This window comes from Dendropsophus ebraccatus, chromosome 15 (assembly GCF_027789765.1).
Source record: "Dendropsophus ebraccatus isolate aDenEbr1 chromosome 15, aDenEbr1.pat, whole genome shotgun sequence".
Lineage (NCBI taxonomy): Eukaryota > Metazoa > Chordata > Amphibia > Anura > Hylidae > Dendropsophus > Dendropsophus ebraccatus.
The window spans coordinates 74,614,443-74,640,158 of NC_091468.1; the positions used below are offsets into that span (position 1 = coordinate 74,614,443).

At 44.3% G+C, this 25,716-nt stretch overlaps 1 protein-coding gene across 1 annotated transcript in view; it reads left to right on the forward strand.

Annotated features, from left to right (window-relative positions):
- The window catches only part of LYST (lysosomal trafficking regulator), a 442,781-nt gene that overhangs the window by 49,791 nt on the left and 367,274 nt on the right, over window positions 1-25,716 (forward strand). Inside the window, exon 2 of the mRNA XM_069954584.1 lies at window positions 11,148-11,238. Coding sequence (XP_069810685.1) covers window positions 11,148-11,238 — 91 coding nt within the window. The remainder of the gene's footprint in view (window positions 1-11,147; window positions 11,239-25,716) is intronic.

Below are 25,716 nucleotides of genomic sequence, written 5' to 3' on the forward strand. Positions count from 1 at the left end.
CCCCTTATAGATGGCTCCCCCGTATTCCCCCCTTATACATGGCTCCCCCATATTCCCCCCTTATAGATGGCTCCCCCGTATTCCCCCCTTATAGATGGCTCCCCCCTGCACAGCAGATAAAAAAACAAACACCCAACTCACCTACCAGCGCTCCCCCGTCGCTGCCTGTATCCCCCCCCCCTTATAGATGGCTCCCCCTGTATCCCCCCCGTATAGATGGCTCCCCCTGTATCCCCCCCGTATAGATGGCTCCCCCTGTATTACCCCCTTATAGATGGCTCCCCCCTGTATCCCCCCCTTATAGATGTCTCCCCCTGTATCCCCTCCGTATAGATGGCTCCCCCTGTATTACCCCCTTATAGATGGCTCCACCTGTATTACCCCCTTATAGATGGCTCCCCCTGTATTACCCCCTTATAGATGGCTCCCCCCTGTATTACCCCCTTATAGATGGCTCCCCCCTGTATCCCCCCCTCGTATAGATGGCTCCCCCCTGTATCCCCCCTTATAGATGGCTCCCCCCTGTATCCCCCCTTATAGATGGCTCCCCCGTATTCCCCCCTTATAGATGGTTCCCCCCCCTCTCGTATAGATGGCTCCCCCCTGTATCCCCCCCCTATAGATGGCTCCCCCTGTATCCCCCCCTATAGATGGCTCCCCCTGTATCCCCCCCTCGTATAGATGGCTCCCCCCTGTATCCCCCCTATAGATGGCTCCCCCCTGTATCCCCCCTTATAGATGGCTCCCCCGTATTCCCCCCTTATACATGGCTCCCCCTTGTATCCCCCCTTATACATGGCTCCCCCCTGTATCCCCCCCTATAGATGGCTCCCCCATATTCCCCCCTTATAGATGGCTCCCCCGTATTCCCCCCTTATACATGGCTCCCCCTTGTATCCCCCCTTATACATGGCTCCCCCCTGTATCCCCCCCTATAGATGGCTCCCCCATATTCCCCCCTTATAGATGGCTCCCCCGTATTCCCCCCTTATAGATGGCTCCCCCGTATTCCCCCCTTATAGATGGCTCCCCCCTGCACAGCAGATAAAAAAACAAACACCCAACTCACCTACCAGCGCTCCCCCGTCGCTGCCTGTATCCCCCCCCCCCTTATAGATGGCTCCCCCTGTATCCCCCCCGTATAGATGGCTCCCCCTCTATCCCCCCCGTATAGATGGCTCCCCCTGTATTACCCCCTTATAGATGGCTCCCCCCTGTATCCCCCCCTTATAGATGGCTCCCCCCTGTATCCCCCCTATAGATGGCTCCCCCTGTATCCCCCCTATAGATGGCTCCCCCCTGTATCCCCCCTTATAGATGGCTCCCCCGTATTCCCCCCTTATACATGGCTCCCCCCTGTATCCCCCCTTATACATGGCTCCCCCCTGTATCCCCCCCTATAGATGGCTCCCCCCTGTATCCCCCCCTATAGATGGCTCCCCCCTGTATCCCCCCTATAGATGGCTCCCCCTGTATCCCCCCTATAGATGGCTCCCCCCTGTATCCCCCCTTATAGATGGCTCCCCCGTATTCCCCCCTTATACATGGCTCCCCCCTGTATCCCCCCCTATAGATGGCTCCCCCCTGTATCCCCCCCTATAGATGGCTCCCCCATATTCCCCCCTTATAGATGGCTCCCCCGTATTCCCCCCCTTATAGATGGCTCCCCCGTATTCCCCCCTTATAGATGGCTCCCCCGTATTCCCCCCCTATAGATGGCTCCCCCCTGTATCCCCCCCTATAGATGGCTCCCCCATATTCCCCCCTTATAGATGGCTCCCCCGTATTCCCCCCTTATAGATGGCTCCCCCGTATTCCCCCCTTATAGATGGCTCCCCCCTGCACAGCAGATAAAAAAACAAACACCCAACTCACCTACCAGCGCTCCCCCGTCGCTGCCTGTATCCCCCCCCCTTATAGATGGCTCCCCCTGTATCCCCCCCGTATAGATGGCTCCCCCTGTATCCCCCCCGTATAGATGGCTCCCCCTGTATTACCCCCTTATAGATGGCTCCCCCCTGTATCCCCCCTTATAGATGGCTCCCCCCTTTATCCCCCCCTTATAGATGGCTCCCCCTGTATCCCCTCCGTATAGATGGCTCCCCCTGTATTACCCCTTTATAGATGGCTCCACCTGTATTACCCCCTTATAGATGGCTTCCCCCTGTATTACCCCCTTATAGATGGCTCCCCCGTATTCCCCCCTTATAGATGGCTCCCCCCTGTATCCCCCCCTCGTATAGATGGCTCCCCCCTGTATCCCCCCTTATAGATGGCTCCCCCCTGTATCCCCCCTTATAGATGGCTCCCCCGTATTCCCCCCTTATAGATGGCTCCCCCGTATTCCCCCCCTTATAGATGGCTCCCCCCCCTCTCGTATAGATGGCTCCCCCCTGTATCCCCCCCTATAGATGGCTCCCCCTGTATCCCCCCCCTCGTATAGATGGCTCCCCCCTGTATCCCCCCCTATAGATGGCTCCCCCCCCCTCGTATAGATGGCTCCCCCCTGTATCCCCCCCTATAGATGGCTCCCCCCTGTATCCCCCCCTATAGATGGCTCCCCCCTGTATCCCCCCTATAGATGGCTCCCCCTGTATCCCCCCTATAGATGGCTCCCCCCTGTATCCCCTCTATAGATGGCTCCCCCGTATTCCCCCCTTATACATGGCTCCCCCCTGTATCCCCCCTTATACATGGCTCCCCCCTGTATCCCCCCCTATAGATGGCTCCCCCATATTCCCCACCTATAGATGGCTCCCCCATATTCCCCCCCCTATAGATAGCTCCCCCGTATTACCCCCCTTATAGATGGCTCCCCCTGTATCCCCCCCTATAGATGGCTCCCCCGTATTCCCCCCTTATAGATGGCTCCCCCCTGCACAGCAGATAAAAAAACAAACACCCAACTCACCTACCAGCGCTCCCCCGTCGCTGCTTCCTCTCCTCTTCTGCCCCCGGCTGATGCGTCGCTCCCTGGGGGATTCTCCGGGAGCGCACACATCCGGAAGCTCAGTGTGCGCCCAGGCCGGGAAGCCCCAGCGACGCGAACTGAGGTTCCTGATGCCTGCGCTCCCGGAGAATCCCCCAGGGAGCGACGCATCAGCCGGAGCCGGATTTCCTCTTGCAACCGCAAGCAAGAGAAGGGGAAGGGGGGGCGCGCAGGGCCGTCTTACCCTTTCGGCATGGAAGGCGGCTGCCCGGGGACCGCTGCGTCCTAGGGGGCCCCTGCCCGCTGTCACAGCGGGCAGGGGCCCCCTAGGACGCAAGGGCCCCCGGGCAGCCGCCTACCATGCCCAATAAGTAAGACGGCCCTGTACCCAGTCACAGTATGGCGGTATTGGTCAGGTCTGGTATAGCAGTGTTACCCAGTCACAGTATGGCTGTATTGGTCAGGTCTGGTGTGGCGGTGTTATCCAGTCACAGTATGGCGGTATTGGTCAGGTCTGGTGTGGCGGGTGTTATCCAGTCACAGTATGGCGGTATTGGTCAGGTCTGGTGTGGCGGTGTTATCCAGTCACAGTATGGCGGTATTGGTCAGGTCTGGTGTGGCGGTGTTATCCAGTCACAGTATGGCGGTATTGGTCAGGTCTGGTGTGGCGGTGTTATCTACCAGTTATTACTGTGGATGTTGTGAGGCAGCTTCCCTAGCAACCATTGCTCCCTGTGAAAATGAAAGCAGTAATCCTATTGGTTGCTAAGGCTCCAACTGCCGTGTCTGCTGCAGCTAATTATATCACCTGTGTGTGCAGTGAGGAGATTTTCCCATTCATCTCTATGGGGCGCCTCTCTTTCCCCTCCCCCTCCTCTCCTGTACATCTGGTGGGGATGGGACCTTCGCAATAACCTTCCCGGGCACCCAATGTATCTGTGGGCCAAATTTGGGGTCAAACGGTTCAGGCGTTTGGAAGCCTATACGGGACAGACAGACAGACAGACTTTCATTTTTATTATATAGACTAGAAAATGTGCCCGGCGCTGCCCGGGTATAAATTGTCAGTGTGTTAAGTAGATTTCTTCTAAGGTGCCCAGGAGGCCAAGCTAAAGGTATTGTTTCATCTAAGTTAATCAGTGGAATTAGTGTATACCTGTAGTGCATAGTTGGAGGGGTTCTGTATACCCACAATGTATAGTTTTTAGGGGTCTCTCATATCTGTAGTGCATAGTTGGGGGGCTGTATACCTATAGTGTATAGTTGAGGGGGTCCTGTATACCTGTAGTGTGTAGTTGGGGGGCTGTATACCTGTAGTGTATAGTTGAGGGAGGTCCTGTATACCTGCAGTGTACAGTTAGTGAAGGTCCTGTATACCTGTACTGTATAGTTCGAGGGTCCTGTATACCTGTAGTATATAGTTGGTGCTGTATACCTGTAATGTATAGTTGGTGGAGGTCTTGTATACCTATAGTTTAAGGGTCCTGGATACCTGTAGTGTATAATTGGTGGAGGTCTTGTATACCTGTAGTATATAGTTCGGGGGTCCTGTATACCTGTAGTGCATAGTTTGAGGGTCCTGTATACCTGTAGAATATAGCTTTGGGGTCCTGTATACCTGTAGTATATAGTTGGTGGAGATCCTGTATACCTGTAGTATATAGCTTTGAGGTCCTGTATACCTGTAGTAAAGAGTTGGTGAAGGTGCTGTATACCTGTAGTATGTAGTTGGTGGAGGTCCTGTATACCTGTAGTGTATAGTTTTGGGGTCCTGTATACCTGTAGTGTATAGTTTGGGGTCCTGTATACCTGTAGTATATAGTTGGTGGAGGTCTTGTATACCTGAAGTATATAGTTGTGGAGGTCTTGTATACCTGTAGTATATAGTTCGGGGGTCCTGTATACCTGTAGTGCATAGTTTGAGGGTCCTGTATAACTGTAGTATATAGTTGGTGGAGTTCCTGTATACCTGTAGTATATAGCTTTGGGGTCCTGTATACCTGTAGTATATAGTTGGTGGAGATCCTGTATACCTGTAGTATATAGCTTTGAGGTCCTGTATACCTGTAATAAAGAGTTGGTGAAGGTGCTGTATACCTGTAGTATAGAGTTGGTGTAGGTCCTGTATACCTGTAGTGTATAGTTTGGGGTCCTATATACCTGTAGTATGTAGTTGGTGGAGGTCCTGTATACCTGTAGTGTATAGTTTTGGGGTCCTGTATACCTGTAGTGTATAGTTTGGGGTCCTGTATACCTGTAGTGTAAAGTTTGGGGTCCTGTATACCTGTAGTATATAGTTGGTGGAGGTCCTGTGCACTTGTAGTGTATAGTTTTGGGGTCCTGTATACCTGTAGTGTCCTGTATACCTGCAGGGTCGTATTTACCATTAGGCACCCATGGTCTGGTGCGTAGGGTAGCGCCTTGCAGAGGGGCAGTACCCTCCCGTTCAGACTTGCCAGAAAATCTTTGGTCAGGTCTTGTATAGCGGTGTTATCCAGTCACAGTATGGCGGTATTGGTCAGGTCTGGTATGGCACTGTTATCCAGTCACAGTATGGCGGTATTGGTCAGGTCTAGTGTGGCGGTGTTACCCAGTCACAGTTTGGTGGTATTGGTCAGGTCTGATATGACAGTGTTATCCAGTCACAGTATATGGAAGTATTGATCAGGTCTGGTATGGCAGTGTTATCCAGTCACAGTATGGCGGTATTGGTCAGGTCTGGTGTGGCAGTGTTATCCAGTCACAGTATGGCGGTATTGGTCAGGTCTGGTGTGGCAGTGTCATCCAGTCACAGTATGGCGGTATTGGTGAGGTCTGGTGTGGCAGTGTCATCCAGTCACAGTATGGCGGTATTGGTCAGGTCTGGTATGGCAGTGTTATCCAGCACAGTATGGCTGTATTGGTCAGGTCTGCTGTGGCAGTGTTACCCAGTCACAGTTTGGTATACCTGTAGTGCCCTGTATATACATGTACTGTATAGATGGAGTAGGGGGTCCTGTATACATTTACTGTATAGATGGAGTAGGGGATCCTGTGTACATGTACTGTATAGATGGAGTAGGGGGTTCTGTATATACATGTACTGTATAGATAGAGTAGGGGGTCCTGTATATACATGTACTGTATAGATGGAGTAGGGGGCCCTGTATATACATGTACTGTATAGATGGAGTAGGGGGTCCTGTATATACATGTACTGTATAGATGGAGTAGGGGGTCCTGTATATACATGTACTGTATAGATGGAGTAGGGGGCCCTGTATATACATGTACTGTATAGATGGAGTAGGGGGCCCTGTATATACATGTACTGTATAGATGGAGTAGGGGTCCTGTATACCTGTACTGTATAGTTGGAGTAGGGGGTCCTGTATATACATGTATAGATGGAGTAGGGGGTCCTGTATACATGTACTGTATAGATGGAGTAGGGGGTCCTGTATATACATGTATAGATGGAGTAGGGGGTCCTGTATACATGTACTGTATAGATGGAGTAGGGGGGTCCTGTATATACATGTACTGTATAGATGGAGTAGGGGGGTCCTGTATATACATGTACTGTATAGATGGAGTAGGGGGTCCTGTATATACATGTACTGTATAGATGGAGTAGGGGGTCCTGTTTATACATGTACTGTATAGATGGAGTAGGGGGTCCTGTATATACATGTACTGTATAGATGGAGTAGGGGGTCCTGTATATACATGTACTGTATAGATGGAGTAGGGGGTCCTGTATACCTGTACTGTATAGATGGAGTAGGGGGTCCTGTATACATGTACTGTATAGATGGACTGGGGGGTCCTGTATACATGTACTGTATAGATGGACTGGGGGGTCCTGTATACATGTACTGTATAGATGGAGTAGGGGGTCCTGTATATACATGTACTGTATAAATGGAGTAGAGGGTCCTGTATACCTGTACTGTATAGATGGAGTAGGGGGTCCTGTATACATGTACTGTATAGATGGAGTAGGGGGTCCTGTATATACATGTACTGTATAGATGGAGTAGGGGGTCCTGTATACATGTACTGTATAGATGGAGTAGGGGGTCCTGTACTTACATGTACTGTATAGATGGAGTAGGGGGTCCTGTATACATGTACTGTATAGATGGACTGGGGGGTCCTGTATACATGTACTGTATAGATGGAGTAGGGGGTCCTGTATATAAATGTACTGTATAGATGGAGTAGGGGGTCCTGTATACATGTACTGTATAGTTGGAGTAGGGGGTCCTGTATATACATGTACTGTATAGATGGAGTAGGGGGTCCTGTATATACATGTATAGATGGAGTAGGGGGTCCTGTATACATGTACTGTATAGATGGAGTAGGGGGGTCCTGTATATACATGTACTGTATAGATGGAGTAGGGGGGTCCTGTATATACATGTACTGTATAGATGGAGTAGGGGGTCCTGTATATACATGTACTGTATAGATGGAGTAGGGGGTCCTGTATATACATGTACTGTATAGATGGAGTAGGGGGTCCTGTTTATACATGTACTGTATAGATGGAGTAGGGGGTCCTGTATATACATGTACTGTATAGATGGAGTAGGGGGTCCTGTATACCTGTACTGTATAGATGGAGTAGGGGGTCCTGTATACCTGTACTGTATAGATGGACTGGGGGGTCCTGTATACATGTACTGTATAGATGGACTGGGGGGTCCTGTATACATGTACTGTATAGATGGAGTAGGGGGTCCTGTATATACATGTACTGTATAAATGGAGTAGGGGGTCCTGTATACCTGTACTGTATAGATGGAGTAGGGGGTCTTGTATACATGTACTGTATAGATGGAGTAGGGGGTCCTGTGTATACATGTACTGTATAGATGGAGTAGGGGGTCCTGTGTATACATGTACTGTATAGATGGAGTAGGGGGTCCTGTATATACATGTACTGTATAGATGGAGTAGGGGGCCCTGTATATACATGTACTGTATAGATGGAGTAGGGGGTTCTGTATACATGTACTGTATAGATGGAGTAGGGGGTCCTGTATACCTGTACTGTATAGATGGAGTAGGGGGTCCTGTGTATACAAGTACTTTATAGATGGAGTAGGGGGTCCTGTATACATGTACTGTATAGATGGAGTAGGGGGTCCTGTATATACATGTACTGTATAGATGTAGTAGGGGGCTCTGTATATACATGTACTGTATAGATGGAGTAGGGGGTTCTGTATACATGTACTGTATAGATGGAGTAGGGGGTCCTGTATACCTGTACTGTATAGATGGAGTAGGGGGTCCTGTATACATGTACTGTATAGATGGAGTAGGGGTCTACCAGTTGTTACTGTGGATGTTGTGAGGCAGCTTCCCTAGCAACCATTGCTCCCAGTGAAAATGAAAGCAGTAATCCTATTGGTTGCTAAGGCTCCAACTGCCGTGTCTGCTGCAGCTAATTATATCACCTGTGTGTGCAGTGAGGAGATTTTCCCATTCATCTCTATGGGGCGCCTCTCTTTCCCCTCCCCCTCCCCTCCTGTACATCTGGCGGGGACGGGACCTTCGCAATAACCTTCCCGGGCACCCAATGTATCTGTGGGCCAAATTTGGGGTCAAACGGTTCAGGTGTTTGGAAGTCTATAGAGGACGGACAGACGAAAGGACGGACAGACGGAAGGACGGACGGACGGACAGACTTTGATTTTTATTATATAGATATATATATATAGTGTGATGATTGTATAGTGACCACCATGTGATATATACAGCCAGTAGGATACAGATACCATTATAGTGTATGGTAGTAAGTAGTAGTGGAGTCACACTATATATACAGCTAGTAGGATAGAGATATTATTGTAGTGGAGTCACACTATATATATATACAGCTAGTAGGATAGAGATATTATTGTAGTGGAGTCACACTATATATATATACAGCTAGTAGGATAGAGATATTATTGTAGTGGAGTCACACTATATATATATACAGCTAGTAGGATAGAGATATTATTGTAGTGGAGTCACACTATATATATATACAGCTAGTAGGATAGAGATATTATTGTAGTGGAGTCCCACTATATATATATATATACAGCTAGTAGGATAGAGATATTATTGTAGTGGAGTCACACTATATATATATACAGCTAGTAGGATAGAGATATTATTGTAGTGGAGTCACACTATATATATATATATACAGCTAGTAGGATAGAGATATTATTGTAGTGGAGTCACACTATATATATATACAGCTAGTAGGATAGAGATATTATTGTAGTGGAGTCACACTATATATATATACAGCTAGTAGGATAGAGATATTATTGTAGTGGAGTCACACTATATATATATATATATACAGCTAGTAGGATAGAGATATTATTGTAGTGGAGTCCCACTATATATATATATATATACAGCTAGTAGGATAGAGATATTATTGTAGTGGAGTCACACTATATATATATATATACAGCTAGTAGGATAGAGATATTATTGTAGTGGAGTCACACTATATATATATACAGCTAGTAGGATAGAGATATTATTGTAGTGGAGTCCCACTATATATATATATATACAGCTAGTAGGATAGAGATATTATTGTAGTGGAGTCACACTATATATATATATATATACAGCTAGTAGGATAGAGATATTATTGTAGTGGAGTCACACTATATATATATACAGCTAGTAGGATAGAGATATTATTGTAGTGGAGTCCCACTATATATATATATATATATATATACAGCTAGTAGGATAGAGATATTATTGTAGTGGAGTCACACTATATATATATATATACAGCTAGTAGGATAGAGATATTATTGTAGTGGAGTCACACTATATATATATATATACAGCTAGTAGGATAGAGATATTATTGTAGTGGAGTCGCTATATATATATATATATATATATATATATATACAGCTAGTAGGATAGAGATATTATTGTAGTGGAGTCACACTATATATATATATATATATATATATATATATATATATATATATATATATATATATATACAGCTAGTAGGATAGAGATATTATTGTAGTGGAGTCACACTATATATATATACAGCTAGTAGGATAGAGATATTATTGTAGTGGAGTCACACTATATATATATATATATACAGCTAGTAGGATAGAGATATTATTGTAGTGGAGTCACTATATATATATACAGCTAGTAGGATAGAGATATTATTGTAGTGGAGTCACACTATATATATATATATATACAGCTAGTAGGATAGAGATATTATTGTAGTGGAGTCACTATATATATATATATATATATATATATATATACAGCTAGTAGGATAGAGATATTATTGTAGTGGAGTCCCACTATATATATATATATATATATATATACAGCTAGTAGGATAGAGATATTATTGTAGTGGAGTCACACTATATATATATATATACAGCTAGTAGGATAGAGATATTATTGTAGTGGAGTCACACTATATATATATATATACAGCTAGTAGGATAGAGATATTATTGTAGTGGAGTCACTATATATATATATATATATATATATATATACAGCTAGTAGGATAGAGATATTATTGTAGTGGAGTCACACTATATATATATATACAGCTAGTAGGATAGAGATATTATTGTAGTGGAGTCACACTATATATATATATATATATATATATATATATATATATATATATATATATATATATATACAGCTAGTAGGATAGAGATATTATTGTAGTGGAGTCACACTATATATATATATATATATATATATATATATATATATATATATATATATATATATATATACAGCTAGTAGGATAGAGATATTATTGTAGTGGAGTCACACTATATATATATATATATATATATATATATATATATATATATATATATATATATATATACAGCTAGTAGGATAGAGATATTATTGTAGTGGAGTCACACTATATATATATATATACAGCTAGTAGGATAGAGATATTATTGTAGTGGAGTCACTATATATATATATATATATATATATACAGCTAGTAGGATAGAGATATTATTGTAGTGGAGTCACACTATATATATATATATATATATATACAGCTAGTAGGATAGAGCTATTATTGTAGTGGAGTCGCTATATACCAGCATGTGATCAGTCGGTGTGTAGCGGTCAGCCTTCTGTCTTTGTGCCTGTAACCTCCCGTCTCCCTTTATTACAGAGTTTAACGTGCCGGGAAGAGCTGATGACTCTCATCCTCTCTCTTCTCCCTTTGGTTTGGAAGATTCCGGTGGAGGAAGAGGCGGCAGGAGGTAATTACTGTGCCGGCACATTGTATCTGTGGAGTTATCACACACTGTGACCGATCACTAGTGATACAGCAGCAGACTGTTCTGGCCGTATATTCCAGCCGCTGGTCACGGTTTTTGTGGTTTTTATGTGGTCACTAATCCTTCCCTTTCTCTGAGCGACTGACAGATTTCCTTTAACCTCTTAAGGACATAGGACGTACCGGTACGTCCTATGTCCTCACTTGCACTTCAAAGCGGGGCCGCGCGGCGGCCCCGCTTTGAAGTGCCGCGATCCCGGGTGCCGCGAGTAGCCCGGGACCGCCGCTATTAGCGGGCACGGTCTGATCGCTAATTAGCTAATCGGAGGCAGCTGTCAAAGTTGACAGCTGCCTCCGATTACCGGAGGCAACGTTTCCCTGGTGTCTAGTGGGGGAGATCGCTCCTCCGGGACCTTGTCCCGGAGGAGCGATCTCCGTTACTGATGCCGGCCGGGGACGCGTCCAAGATGGCGCCGTCCTCGGCTCGGCACTCGTTTGTTTTCGGCTGCAGCAGCCGAAAGCAAACGAGTGCCGATCTCATGGATCTCTGCAGCATATCTATGCTGCAGAGATCTCAATGAGAGATCCAAGTGTATATACTAGAAGTCCCCTAGGGGGGGAATAACCCTAACCCCAGGGGGGGAATAACCCCAACCCCAGGGGGGGAATAACCCTAACCCCAGGGGGGAATAACCCTAACCCCAGGAGGAATAACCCTAACCCCAGGGGGGGAATAACCCTAACCCCAGGGGGGAAATAACCCTAACCCCAGGGGGGAATAACCCTAACCCCAGGGGGGAATAACCCTAACCCCAGGGGGGAAATAACCCTAACCCCAGGGGGGGAATAACCCTAACCCCAGGGGGGAATAACCCTAACCCCAGGGGGGCTTCTAGTATATGTGTAAAAAAAAAAAAAAGTGTTGTTAATAGTAAAAAGCCCCCTCCCCTAATAAAAGTCTGAATCACCCTCCTTTTCCCAGGTTCTAAATAAAAGTAAACAAATAAATAAATAAATAAACATGTTTGCTATCGCCGCGTGCGTAATCGCCTGAACTATTAATTAATCACATTCCTGATCTCGTACGGTAAACGGCGTCAGCGCAAAAAAATCCCAAAGTGCAAAATTGCGCATTTTTGGTCGCATCAAATCCAGAAAAAATGTAATAAAAAGCGATCAAAAAGACGTATATGGGCAATCAAGGTACCGATAGAAAGAACACATCATGGCGCAAAAACTGACACCTCACACAGCCCCATAGACCAAAGGATAAAAGCGCTATAAGCCGGGAATGGAGCGATTTTAAGGAACGTATATTGGTTAACAACGGTTTGAATTTTTTTACAGGCCATCAGATACAATATAAGTTATACATGTTATATATCGTTTTAATCGTAACGACTTGAGGAACATGCATAACAAGTCAGTTTTACCCCAGGGCGAATGGCGTAAAAACACATTTCCCCCAAATAAAAGAAATGCGTTTTTTTTTTCAATTTCACCACACTTTGAATTTTTTTCTGGTTTCGCAGTGACTTTATGCAAAAATTCAGCCGTCATTGGGAAGTACAATTAGTGACGCAAAAGATAAGGGCTCATGTGGGTTTCTAGGTGGAAAAATGCAAGTGCTATGGCCTTTTAAACACAAGGAGGAAAAACCGAAAACGTAAAAACGAAAATGGGCCATGTCCTTAAAGGGTTAAAGGGGAACTCCAGATGAGGAAAACTTGTTTTCTGTTAAAAGTACACGGTTATATAGATGTGTCTGTATAATGTATTACCGTATCTGTGCAGTTATATAGCTGTGTCTGTATAATGTATTACCGTATCTGTGCAGTTATATAGATGTGTCTGTATAATGTATTACTGTATCTGTGCGGTTATATAGCTGTGTCTGTATAATGTGTTACCGTATCTGTGCAGTTATATATATATATATAGATGTGTATATAATGTATTACCGTATCTGTACAGTATATATATATATATATAGATGTGTATACAATGTATTACAGTATCTGTACAGTATATATATATATATATATATATATATAGATGTGTATACAATGTATTACCGTATCTGTACAGTATATATATATATAGATGTGTATACAATGTATTACCGTATCTGTACAGTATATATATATATATATAGATGTGTATACAATGTATTACCGTATCTGTGCAGTTATATATATATATAGATGTGTATATAATGTATTACCGTATCTGTACAGTATATATATATATAGATGTGTGTATACAATGTATTACTGTATCTGTACAGTTATATATATATATATAGATGTGTATACAATATATTACCGTATCTGTGCAGTTATATATATATATAGATGTGTATACAATGTATTACCGTATCTGTACAGTATATATATATATATAGATGTGTATACAATGTATTACCGTATCTGTACAGTATATATATATAGATGTGTATACAATGTATTACCGTATCTGTACAGTTATATATATATAGATGTGTATACAATGTATTACCGTATCTGTACAGTATATATATATATAGATGTGTATACAATGTATTACCGTATCTGTACAGTATATATATATATATATATAGATGTGTATACAATGTATTACCGTATCTGTACAGTATATATATATAGATGTGTATACAATGTATTACCGTATCTGTACAGTTATATATATATAGATGTGTATACAATGTATTACCGTATCTGTACAGTATATATATATATATAGATGTGTATACAATGTATTACCGTATCTGTACAGTATATATATATATATATAGATGTGTATACAATGTATTACCGTATCTGTACAGTATATATATATAGATGTGTATACAATGTATTACCGTATCTGTACAGTTATATATATATAGATGTGTATACAATGTATTACCGTATCTGTACAGTATATATATATATATAGATGTGTATACAATGTATTACCGTATCTGTACAGTATATATATATATATATATAGATGTGTATACAATGTATTACCGTATCTGTACAGTATATATATATAGATGTGTATACAATGTATTACCGTATCTGTACAGTATATATATATATAGATGTGTATACAATGTATTACCGTATCTGTACAGTATATATATATATATATAGATGTGTATACAATGTATTACCGTATCTGTACAGTATATATATATAGATGTGTATACAATGTATTACCGTATCTGTACAGTATATATATATAGATGTGTATACAATGTATTACCGTATCTGTACAGTTATATATATATAGATGTGTGTATAATGTATTACCGTATCTGTACAGTATAGGGCTGGGTTCACACTACGTATATTTCAGTCAGTATTGTGGTCCTCATATTGCAAACAAAACCAGAAGTGGATTAAAAACACAGAAAGGATCTGTTCACACAATGTTGAAATTGAGTGGATGGCCGCCATATAACAGTAAATAATGGCCATTATTTCAATATAACAGCCGGTGTTTTAAAATAACAGCAAATATTTGCCATTAAATGGCGGCCATCCACTCAATTTCAACATTGTGTGAATAGATCCTTTCCGTGTTTTCAATCCACTCCTGGTTTTGGTTGCAATATGAGGACCACAATACTGACTGAAATATACGTAGTGTGAACCCAGCCTATATATATATAGATGTGTATACAATGTATTACCGTATCTGTACAGTTATATATATATATATATATATATATATATAGATGTGTATACAATGTATTACCGTATCTGTACAGTATATATATAGATGTGTATACAATGTATTACCGTATCTGTACAGTATATATATATATAGATGTGTCTGTATAATGTATTACCGTATCTGTGCAGTTATATAGATGTGTCTGTATATTGTATTACCGTATCTGTGCGGTTATATAGCTGTGTCTGTATATTGTATTACCGTGTCTGTATATTGTATTACCGTACCTGTGCAGTTATATAGCTGTGTCTGTATATTGTATTACCGTATCTGTGCGGTTATATAGCTGTGTCTGTATATTGTATTACCGTATCTGTGCGGTTATATAGATGTGTCTGTATAATGTATTACCGTATCTGTGCGGTTATATAGCTGTGTCTGTATATTGTATTACCGTATCTGTGCAGTTATATAGATGTGTCTGTATAATGTATTACCGTATCTGTGCAGTTATATAGCTGTGTCTGTATATTTATTACCGTATCTGTGCAGTTATATAGCTGTGTCTGTATATTGTATTAGGGTACAAACCCACTTGACGTATTTGCTGCGTGAATCAGTCTTAAAAATAAGCAGGCAAAACGCAGGTTGGCTTTATACAATTGTTCTGCGTTAAAATACGCAATTGCGTATTTTTGAAGCGTGAAGCTTGTTGTTAGCAAAGCATCAGTTGTTAACCTGTGCGAAAAACGCATGTAGCTTCACACTTCAAAAATACGCAATTGCGTATTTTAACGCAGAACAATTGTATAAAGCCAACCTGCGTTTTGCCTGCTTATTTTTAAGACTGATTCACGCAGCAAATATGTCAAGTGGGTTTGTACTCTTACCGTATACGTGCGGTTTTTCCACACTGGTAGCTGATAAAAATCCAAGAAGTGAAGAAAACTGGCCTCTGTGCCAATTCACATTTGTCTCCTGCTCCTTCTTCCTCTGTATCACATTGAGTGTGTTTGCTGAGCACAGGCTGATGATGCAGACAGTGGGCGGGGTGTGATGTCACAGTAGGTGGGGCTGCATCCCCCAATCCCCTGACTGATCCAACATCTCTGAGCAGCCCCTCCAGCCTACACCTGAGCAGCAGGCAGTGACAGAAGCAGAAGCAGAAGAAAAAGTCTGCAGTGAAATTGTGTTCACACGTGCTGAAGTCTCATTGCAGTACTGCAACATCTTCACAAAAATGATGCAGTGACAAAATTATGACAAAAATATGTGGACTATGCACCACAAAAATTACAGGATGCTCAGAAGATGACAGGAATATAAACAGTACCAACAAAACGAGAAGGGAAGGCCTGTCATATATACTCACTGGCACACCAATCAAATAAAGAAGAAAACCTGTATCTTAATTTCACATCAAAATAACAGACATCACACTGGGGCATAAACAGTTAAAAAGATCTAAAAAAACACCCAAAATAAATCAAGGAGGCCCCACTATATATAGGGAAAAGCCCCCAGGGCACTCCGACAAGCAGAGGTAGAGAATATAGCGTGCTGTGTGGTGTTACAGGTAGAGAATACAGTGTGCTGTGTGGTGTTACAGGTAGAGAATACAGCGTGCTGTGTGGTGTTACAGGTAGAGAATACAGTGTGCTGTGTGGTGTTACAGGTAGAGAATACAGTGCTGTGTGGTGTTACAGGTAGAGAATACAGCGTGCTGTGTGGTGTTACAGGTAGAGAATACAGTGTGCTGTGTGGTGTTACAGGTAGAGAATACAGTGCTGTGTGGTGTTACAGGTAGAGAATACAGCGTGCTGTGTGGTGTTACAGGTAGAGAATACAGTGCTGTGTGGTGTTACAGGTAGAGAATACAGTGTGCTGTGTGGTGTTACAGGTAGAGAATACAGCGTGCTGTGTGGTGTTACAGGTAGAGAATACAGTGTGCTGTGTGGTGTTACAGGTAGAGAATACAGCGTGCTGTGTGGTGTTACAGGTAGAGAATACAGCGTGCTGTGTGGTGTTACAGGTAGAGAATACAGCGTGCTGTGCGGTGTTACAGGTAGAGAATACAGTGTGCTGTGTGATGTTACAGGTAGAGAATACAGTGCTGTGTGGTGTTACAGGTAGAGAATACAGTGTGGTGTTACAGGTAGAGAATACAGCGCGCTGTGTGGTGTTACAGGTAGAGAATACAGCGCGCTGTGTGGTGTTACAGGTAGAGAATACAGCGCTGTGTGGTGTTACATGTAGAGAATACAGCGTGCTGTGTGGTGTTACAGGTAGAGAATACAGCGTGCTGTGTGGTGTTACAGGTAGAGAATACAGTGTGCTGTGTGGTGTTACAGGTAGAGAATACAGCGTGCTGTGTGGTGTTACAGGTAGAGAATACAGCGTGCTGTGTGGTGTTACAGGTAGAGAATACAGCGTGCTGTGCGGTGTTACAGGTAGAGAATACAGTGTGCTGTGTGATGTTACAGGTAGAGAATACAGTGCTGTGTGGTGTTACAGGTAGAGAATACAGTGTGGTGTTACAGGTAGAGAATACAGCGTGCTGTGTGGTGTTACAGGTAGAGAATACATTGCTGTGTGGTGTTACAGGTAGAGAATACAGTGTGGTGTTACAGGTAGAGAATACAGCGCGCTGTGTGGTGTTACAGGTAGAGAATACAGCGCGCTGTGTGGTGTTACAGGTAGAGAATACAGCGTGCTGTGTGGTGTTACAGGTAGAGAATACAGTGTGCTGTGTGGTGTTACAGGTAGAGAATACAGTGCTGTGTGGTGTTACAGGTAGAGAATACAGCGTGCTGTGTGATGTTACAGGTAGAGAATACAGTGCTGTGTGGTGTTACAGGTAGAGAATACAGCGTGCTATGTGGTGTTACAGGTAGAGAATACAGTGCTGTGTGGTGTTACAGGTAGAGAATACAGCCTGCTATGTGGTGTTACAGGTAGAGAATACAGTGCTGTGTGGTGTTACAGGTAGAGAATACAGCGTGCTGTGTGGTGTTACAGGTAGAGAATACAGTGCTGTGTGGTGTTACAGGTAGAGAATACAGTGCTGTGTGGTGTTACAGGTACAGAATACAGCGTGCTGTGTGGTGTTACAGGTAGAGAATACAGTGCTGTGTGGTGTTACAGGTAGAGAATACAGTGCTGTGTGGTGTTACAGGTAGAGAATACAGTGTGCTGTGTGGTGTTACAGGTAGAGAATACAGTGCTGTGTGGTGTTACAGGTAGAGAATACAGCGTGCTGTGTGGTGTTACAGGTAGAGAATACAGCGTGCTGTGTGGTGTTACAGGTAGAGAATACAGCGTGCTGTGTGGTGTTACAGGTAGAGAATACAGTGTGCTGTGTGGTGTTACAGGTAGAGAATACAGCGTGCTGTGTGGTGTTACAGGTAGAGAATACAGTGCTGTGTGGTGTTACAGGTAGAGAATACAGTGCTGTGTGGTGTTACAGGTAGAGAATACAGTGTGCTGTGTGGTGTTACAGGTAGAGAATACAGTGCTGTGTGGTGTTAAAGGTAGAGAATACAGCGTGCTGTGTGGTGTTACAGGTAGAGAATACAGCGTGCTGTGTGGTGTTACAGGTAGAGAATACAGTGTGCTGTGTGGTGTTACAGGTAGAGAATACAGCGTGCTGTGTGGTGTTACAGGTGGAGAATACAGCGTGCTGTGTGGTGTTACAGGTAGAGAATACAGTGCTGTGTGGTGTTACAGGTAGAGAATACAGCGTGCTGTTACAGGTAGAGAATACAGTGTGCTGTGTGGTGTTACAGGTAGAGAATACAGTGCTGTGTGGTGTTACAGGTAGAGAATACAGCGCTGTGTGGTGTTACAGGTAGAGAATACAGTGCTGTGTGGTGTTACAGGTAGAGAATACAGCGCTGTGTGGTGTTACAGGTAGAGAATACAGCGTGCTGTGTGGTGTTACAGGTAGAGAATACAGTGCTGTGTGGTGTTACAGGTAGAGAATACAGCGTGCTGTTACAGGTAGAGAATACAGTGTGCTGTGTGGTGTTACAGGTAGAGAATACAGCGTGCTGTGTGGTGTTACAGGTAGAGAATACAGTGCTGTGTGGTGTTACAGGTAGAGAATACAGCATGCTGTGTGGTGTTACAGGTAGAGAATACAGTGCTGTGTAGTGTTACAGGTAGAGAATACAGCGTGCTGTGTGGTGTTACAGGTAGAGAATACAGCGTGCTGTGTGGTGTTACAGGAAGAGAATACAGTGCTATGTGGTGTTACAGATAGAGAATACAGCGCTGTGTGGTGTTACAGGTAGAGAATACAGCGCTGTGTGGTGTTACAGGTAGAGAATACAGCGTGCTGTGTGGTGTTACAGGTAGAGAATACAGTGTGCTGTGTGGTGTTACAGGTAGAGAATACAGCGTGCTGTGTGGTGTTACAGGTAGAGAATACAGCGCGCTGTGTGGTGTTACAGGTAGAGAATACAGTGTGCTGTGTGGTGTTACAGGTAGAGAATACAGTGTGCTGTGTGGTGTTACAGGTAGAGAATACAGCGTGCTGTGTGGTGTTACAGGTAGAGAATACAGTGCTGTGTGGTGTTACAGGTAGAGAATACAGCGTGCTGTGTGATGTTACAGGTAGAGAATACAGTGCTGTGTGGTGTTACAGGTAGAGAATACAGCGCTGTGTGGTGTTACAGGTAGAGAATACAGTGTGCTGTGTGGTGTTACAGGTAGAGAATACAGCGCTGTGTGGTGTTACAGGTAGAGAATACAGTGTGCTGTGTGGTGTTACAGGTGGAGAATACAGTGTGCTGTGTGGTGTTACAGGTAGAGAATACAGTGCTGTGTGGTGTTACAGGTAGAGAATACAGCGTGCTGTGTGATGTTACAGGTAGAGAATACAGTGCTGTGTGGTGTTACAGGTAGAGAATACAGTGTGCTGTGTGGTGTTACAGGTAGAGAATACAGTGCTGTGTGGTGTTACAGGTAGAGAATACAGCGTGCTGTGTGGTGTTACAGGTAGAGAATACAGTGCTGTGTGGTATTACAGGTAGAGAATACAGTGCTGTGTGGTGTTACAGGTAGAGAATACAGCGTGCTGTGTGGTGTTACAGGTAGAGAATACAGTGCTGTGTGGTGTTACAGGTAGAGAATACAGCGTGCTGTGTGGTGTTACAGGTAGAGAATACAGCGCTGTGTAGTGTTACAGGTAGAGAATACAGCGTGCTGTGTGGTGTTACAGGTAGAGAATACAGCGTGCTGTGTGGTGTTACAGGTAGAGAATACAGCGTGCTGTGTGGTGTTACAGGTAGAGAATACAGCGTGCTGTGTGGTATTACAGGTAGAGAATACAGCGTGCTGTGTGGTGTTACAGGTAGAGAATACAGCGTGCTGTGTGGTGTTACAGGTAGAGAATACAGTGTGCTGTGTGGTGTTACAGGTAGAGAATACAGTGCTGTGTGGTGTTACAGGTAGAGAATACAGCGTGCTGTGTGGTGTTACAGGTAGAGAATACAGCGTGCTGTGTGGTGTTACAGGTAGAGAATACAGTGCTGTGTGGTGTTACAGGTAGAGAATACAGTGCTGTGTGGTGTTACAGGTAGAGAATACAGTGCTGTGTGGTGTTACAGGTAGAGAATACAGTGCTGTGTGGTGTTACAGGTAGAGAATACAGCGTGCTGTGTGGTGTTACAGGTAGAGAATACAGCGTGCTGTGTGGTGTTACAGGTAGAGAATACAGTGCTGTGTGGTGTTACAGGTAGAGAATACAGCGTGCTGTGTGGTGTTACAGGTAGAGAATACAGTGCTGTGTGGTGTTACAGGTAGAGAATACAGTGTGCTGTGTGGTGTTACAGGTAGAGAATACAGTGTTCTGTGTGGTGTTACAGGTAGAGAATACAGTGCTGTGTGGTGTTACAGGTAGAGAATACAGTGCTGTGTGGTGTTACAGGTAGAGAATACAGTGTTGTGTGGTGTTACAGGTAGAGAATACAGTGCTGTGTGGTGTTACAGGTAGAGAATACAGTGTGCTGTGTGGTGTTACAGGTAGAGAATACAGTGTGCTGTGTGGTGTTACAGGTAGAGAATACAGCGCTGTGTGGTGTTACAGGTAGAGAATACAGTGTGCTGTGTGGTGTTACAGGTAGAGAATACAGTGTGCTGTGTGGTGTTACAGGTAGAGAATACAGCGTGCTGTGTGGTGTTACAGGTAGAGAATACAGCGCTGTGTGTTACAGGTAGAGAATACAGCGTGCTGTGTGGTGTTACAGGTAGGGAATACAGTGCTGTGTGGTGTTACAGGTAGAGAATACAGCGATGTGTGGTGTTACAGGTAGAATACAGTGCTGTGTGGTGTTACAGGTAGAGAATACAGCGATGTGTGGTGTTACAGGTAGAATACAGTGCTGTGTGGTGTTACAGGTAGAGAATACAGGGCTATGTGGTGTTACAGGTAGAGAATACAGCGTGCTGTGTGGTGTTACAGGTAGAGAATACAGCGTGCTGTGTGGTGTTACAGGTAGAGAATACAGCGATGTGTGGTGTTACAGGTAGAGAATACAGCGTGCTGTGTGGTGTTACAGGTAGAGAATACAGCGTGCTGTGTGGTGTTACAGGTAGAGAATACAGCGTGCTGTGTGGTGTTACAGGTAGAGAATACAGCGTGCTGTGTGGTGTTACAGGTAGAGAATACAGTGTGCTGTGTGATGTTACAGGGAGAGAATACAGCGATGTGTGGTGTTACAGGTAGAGAATACAGTGTGGTGTTACAGGTAGAGAATACAGGGTGCTGTGTGGTGTTACAGGTAGTGAATACAGCGTGCTGTGTGGTGTTACAGGTAGAGAATACAGCGTGCTGTGTGGTGTTACAGGTAGAGAATACAGTGCTGTGTGGTGTTACAGGTAGAGAATACAGCGTGCTATGTGGTGTTACAGGTAGTGAATACAGCGTGCTGTGTGGTGTTACAGGTAGAGAATACAGTGCTGTGTGGTGTTACAGGTAGAGAATACAGTGCTGTGTGATGTTACAGGTAGAGAATACAGTGCTGTGTGATGTTACAGGTAGAGAACACAGCGTGCTGTGTGGTGTTACAGGTAGAGAATACAGCGCGCTGTGTGGTGTTACAGGTAGAGAATACAGCGTGCTGTGTGGTGTTACAGGTAGAGAATACAGTGCTGTGTGGTGTTACAGGTAGAGAATACAGCGTGCTGTGTGGTGTTACAGGTAGAGAATACAGCGTGCTGTGCGGTGTTACAGGTAGAGAATACAGTGCTGTGTGGTGTTACAGGTAGAGAATACAGCGTGCTGTGTGTAGTTACAGGTAGAGAATACAGCGCTGTGTGGTGTTACAGGTAGAGAATACAGTGCTGTGTGGTGTTACAGGTAGAGAATACAGCGTGCTGTGTGGTGTTACAGGTAGAGAATACAGCGTGCTGTGTGGTGTTACAGGTAGAGAATACAGCGTGCTGTGTGGTGTTACAGGTAGAGAATACAGTGTGCTGTGTGGTGTTACAGGTAGAGAATACAGCGTGCTGTGTGGTGTTACAGGTAGAGAATACAGTGCTGTGTGGTGTTACAGGTAGAGAATACAGTGCTGTGTGGTGTTACAGGTAGAGAATACAGTGTGCTGTGTGGTGTTACAGGTAGAGAATACAGTGCTGTGTGTTGTTAAAGGTAGAGAATACAGCGTGCTGTGTGGTGTTACAGGTAGAGAATACAGTGCTGTGTGCTGTTACAGGTAGAGAATACAGTGTGCTGTGTTGTGTTACAGGTAGAGAATACAGCGTGCTGTGTGGTGTTACAGGTGGAGAATACAGCGTGCTGTGTGGTGTTACAGGTAGAGAATACAGTGCTGTGTGGTGTTACAGGAAGAGAATACAGTGTGCTGTTACAGGTAGAGAATACAGCGTGCTGTGTGGTGTTACAGGTAGAGAATACAGTGCTGTGTGGTGTTACAGGTAGAGAATACAGCGCTGTGTGGTGTTACAGGTAGAGAATACAGTGCTGTGTGGTGTTACAGGTAGAGAATACAGCGCTGTGTGGTGTTACAGGTAGAGAATACAGCGTGCTGTGTGGTGTTACAGGTAGAGAATACAGTGCTGTGTGGTGTTACAGGTAGAGAATACAGCGTGCTGTTACAGGTAGAGAATACAGTGTGCTGTGTGGTGTTACAGGTAGAGAATACAGCGTGCTGTGTGGTGTTACAGGTAGAGAATACAGTGTGCTGTGTGGTGTTACAGGTAGAGAATACAGCGTGCTGTGTGGTGTTACAGGTAGAGAATACAGCGCGCTGTGTGGTGTTACAGGTAGAGAATACAGTGTGCTGTGTGGTGTTACAGGTAGAGAATACAGTGTGCTGTGTGGTGTTACAGGTAGAGAATACAGCGTGCTGTGTGGTGTTACAGGTAGAGAATACAGTGCTGTGTGGTGTTACAGGTAGAGAATACAGCGTGCTGTGTGATGTTACAGGTAGAGAATACAGTGCTGTGTGGTGTTACAGGTAGAGAATACAGCGCTGTGTGGTGTTACAGGTAGAGAATACAGTGTGCTGTGTGGTGTTACAGGTAGAGAATACAGCGCTGTGTGGTGTTACAGGTAGAGAATACAGTGTGCTGTGTGGTGTTACAGGTGGAGAATACAGTGTGCTGTGTGGTGTTACAGGTAGAGAATACAGTGCTGTGTGGTGTTACAGGTAGAGAATACAGCGTGCTGTGTGATGTTACAGGTAGAGAATACAGTGCTGTGTGGTGTTACAGGTAGAGAATACAGTGTGCTGTGTGGTGTTACAGGTAGAGAATACAGTGCTGTGTGGTGTTACAGGTAGAGAATACAGCGTGCTGTGTGGTGTTACAGGTAGAGAATACAGTGCTGTGTGGTATTACAGGTAGAGAATACAGTGCTGTGTGGTGTTACAGGTAGAGAATACAGCGTGCTGTGTGGTGTTACAGGTAGAGAATACAGTGCTGTGTGGTGTTACAGGTAGAGAATACAGCGTGCTGTGTGGTGTTACAGGTAGAGAATACAGCGCTGTGTAGTGTTACAGGTAGAGAATACAGCGTGCTGTGTGGTGTTACAGGTAGAGAATACAGCGTGCTGTGTGGTGTTACAGGTAGAGAATACAGCGTGCTGTGTGGTGTTACAGGTAGAGAATACAGCGTGCTGTGTGGTATTACAGGTAGAGAATACAGCGTGCTGTGTGGTGTTACAGGTAGAGAATACAGCGTGCTGTGTGGTGTTACAGGTAGAGAATACAGTGTGCTGTGTGGTGTTACAGGTAGAGAATACAGTGCTGTGTGGTGTTACAGGTAGAGAATACAGCGTGCTGTGTGGTGTTACAGGTAGAGAATACAGCGTGCTGTGTGGTGTTACAGGTAGAGAATACAGTGCTGTGTGGTGTTACAGGTAGAGAATACAGTGCTGTGTGGTGTTACAGGTAGAGAATACAGTGCTGTGTGGTGTTACAGGTAGAGAATACAGTGCTGTGTGGTGTTACAGGTAGAGACTACAGCGTGCTGTGTGGTGTTACAGGTAGAGAATACAGCGTGCTGTGTGGTGTTACAGGTAGAGAATACAGTGCTGTGTGGTGTTACAGGTAGAGAATACAGCGTGCTGTGTGGTGTTACAGGTAGAGAATACAGTGCTGTGTGGTGTTACAGGTAGAGAATACAGTGTGCTGTGTGGTGTTACAGGTAGAGAATACAGTGTTCTGTGTGGTGTTACAGGTAGAGAATACAGTGCTGTGTGGTGTTACAGGTAGAGAATACAGTGCTGTGTGGTGTTACAGGTAGAGAATACAGTGTTGTGTGGTGTTACAGGTAGAGAATACAGTGCTGTGTGGTGTTACAGGTAGAGAATACAGTGTGCTGTGTGGTGTTACAGGTAGAGAATACAGTGTGCTGTGTGGTGTTACAGGTAGAGAATACAGCGCTGTGTGGTGTTACAGGTAGAGAATACAGTGTGCTGTGTGGTGTTACAGGTAGAGAATACAGTGTGCTGTGTGGTGTTACAGGTAGAGAATACAGCGTGCTGTGTGGTGTTACAGGTAGAGAATACAGCGCTGTGTGTTACAGGTAGAGAATACAGCGTGCTGTGTGGTGTTACAGGTAGGGAATACAGTGCTGTGTGGTGTTACAGGTAGAGAATACAGCGATGTGTGGTGTTACAGGTAGAATACAGTGCTGTGTGGTGTTACAGGTAGAGAATACAGCGATGTGTGGTGTTACAGGTAGAATACAGTGCTGTGTGGTGTTACAGGTAGAGAATACAGGGCTATGTGGTGTTACAGGTAGAGAATACAGCGTGCTGTGTGGTGTTACAGGTAGAGAATACAGTGTGCTGTGTGGTGTTACAGGTAGAGAATACAGCGTGCTGTGTGGTGTTACAGGTAGAGAATACAGCGATGTGTGGTGTTACAGGTAGAGAATACAGCGTGCTGTGTGGTGTTACAGGTAGAGAATACAGCGTGCTGTGTGGTGTTACAGGTAGAGAATACAGCGTGCTGTGTGGTGTTACAGGTAGAGAATACAGCGTGCTGTGTGGTGTTACAGGTAGAGAATACAGTGTGCTGTGTGATGTTACAGGGAGAGAATACAGCGATGTGTGGTGTTACAGGTAGAGAATACAGTGTGGTGTTACAGGTAGAGAATACAGCGTGCTGTGTGGTGTTACAGGTAGAGAATACAGTGTGCTGTGTGGTGTTACAGGTAGAGAATACAGCGTGCTGTGTGGTGTTACAGGTAGAGAATACAGTGTGCTGTGTGGTGTTACAGGTAGAGAATACAGTGTGCTATGTGGTGTTACAGGTAGTGAATACAGCGTGCT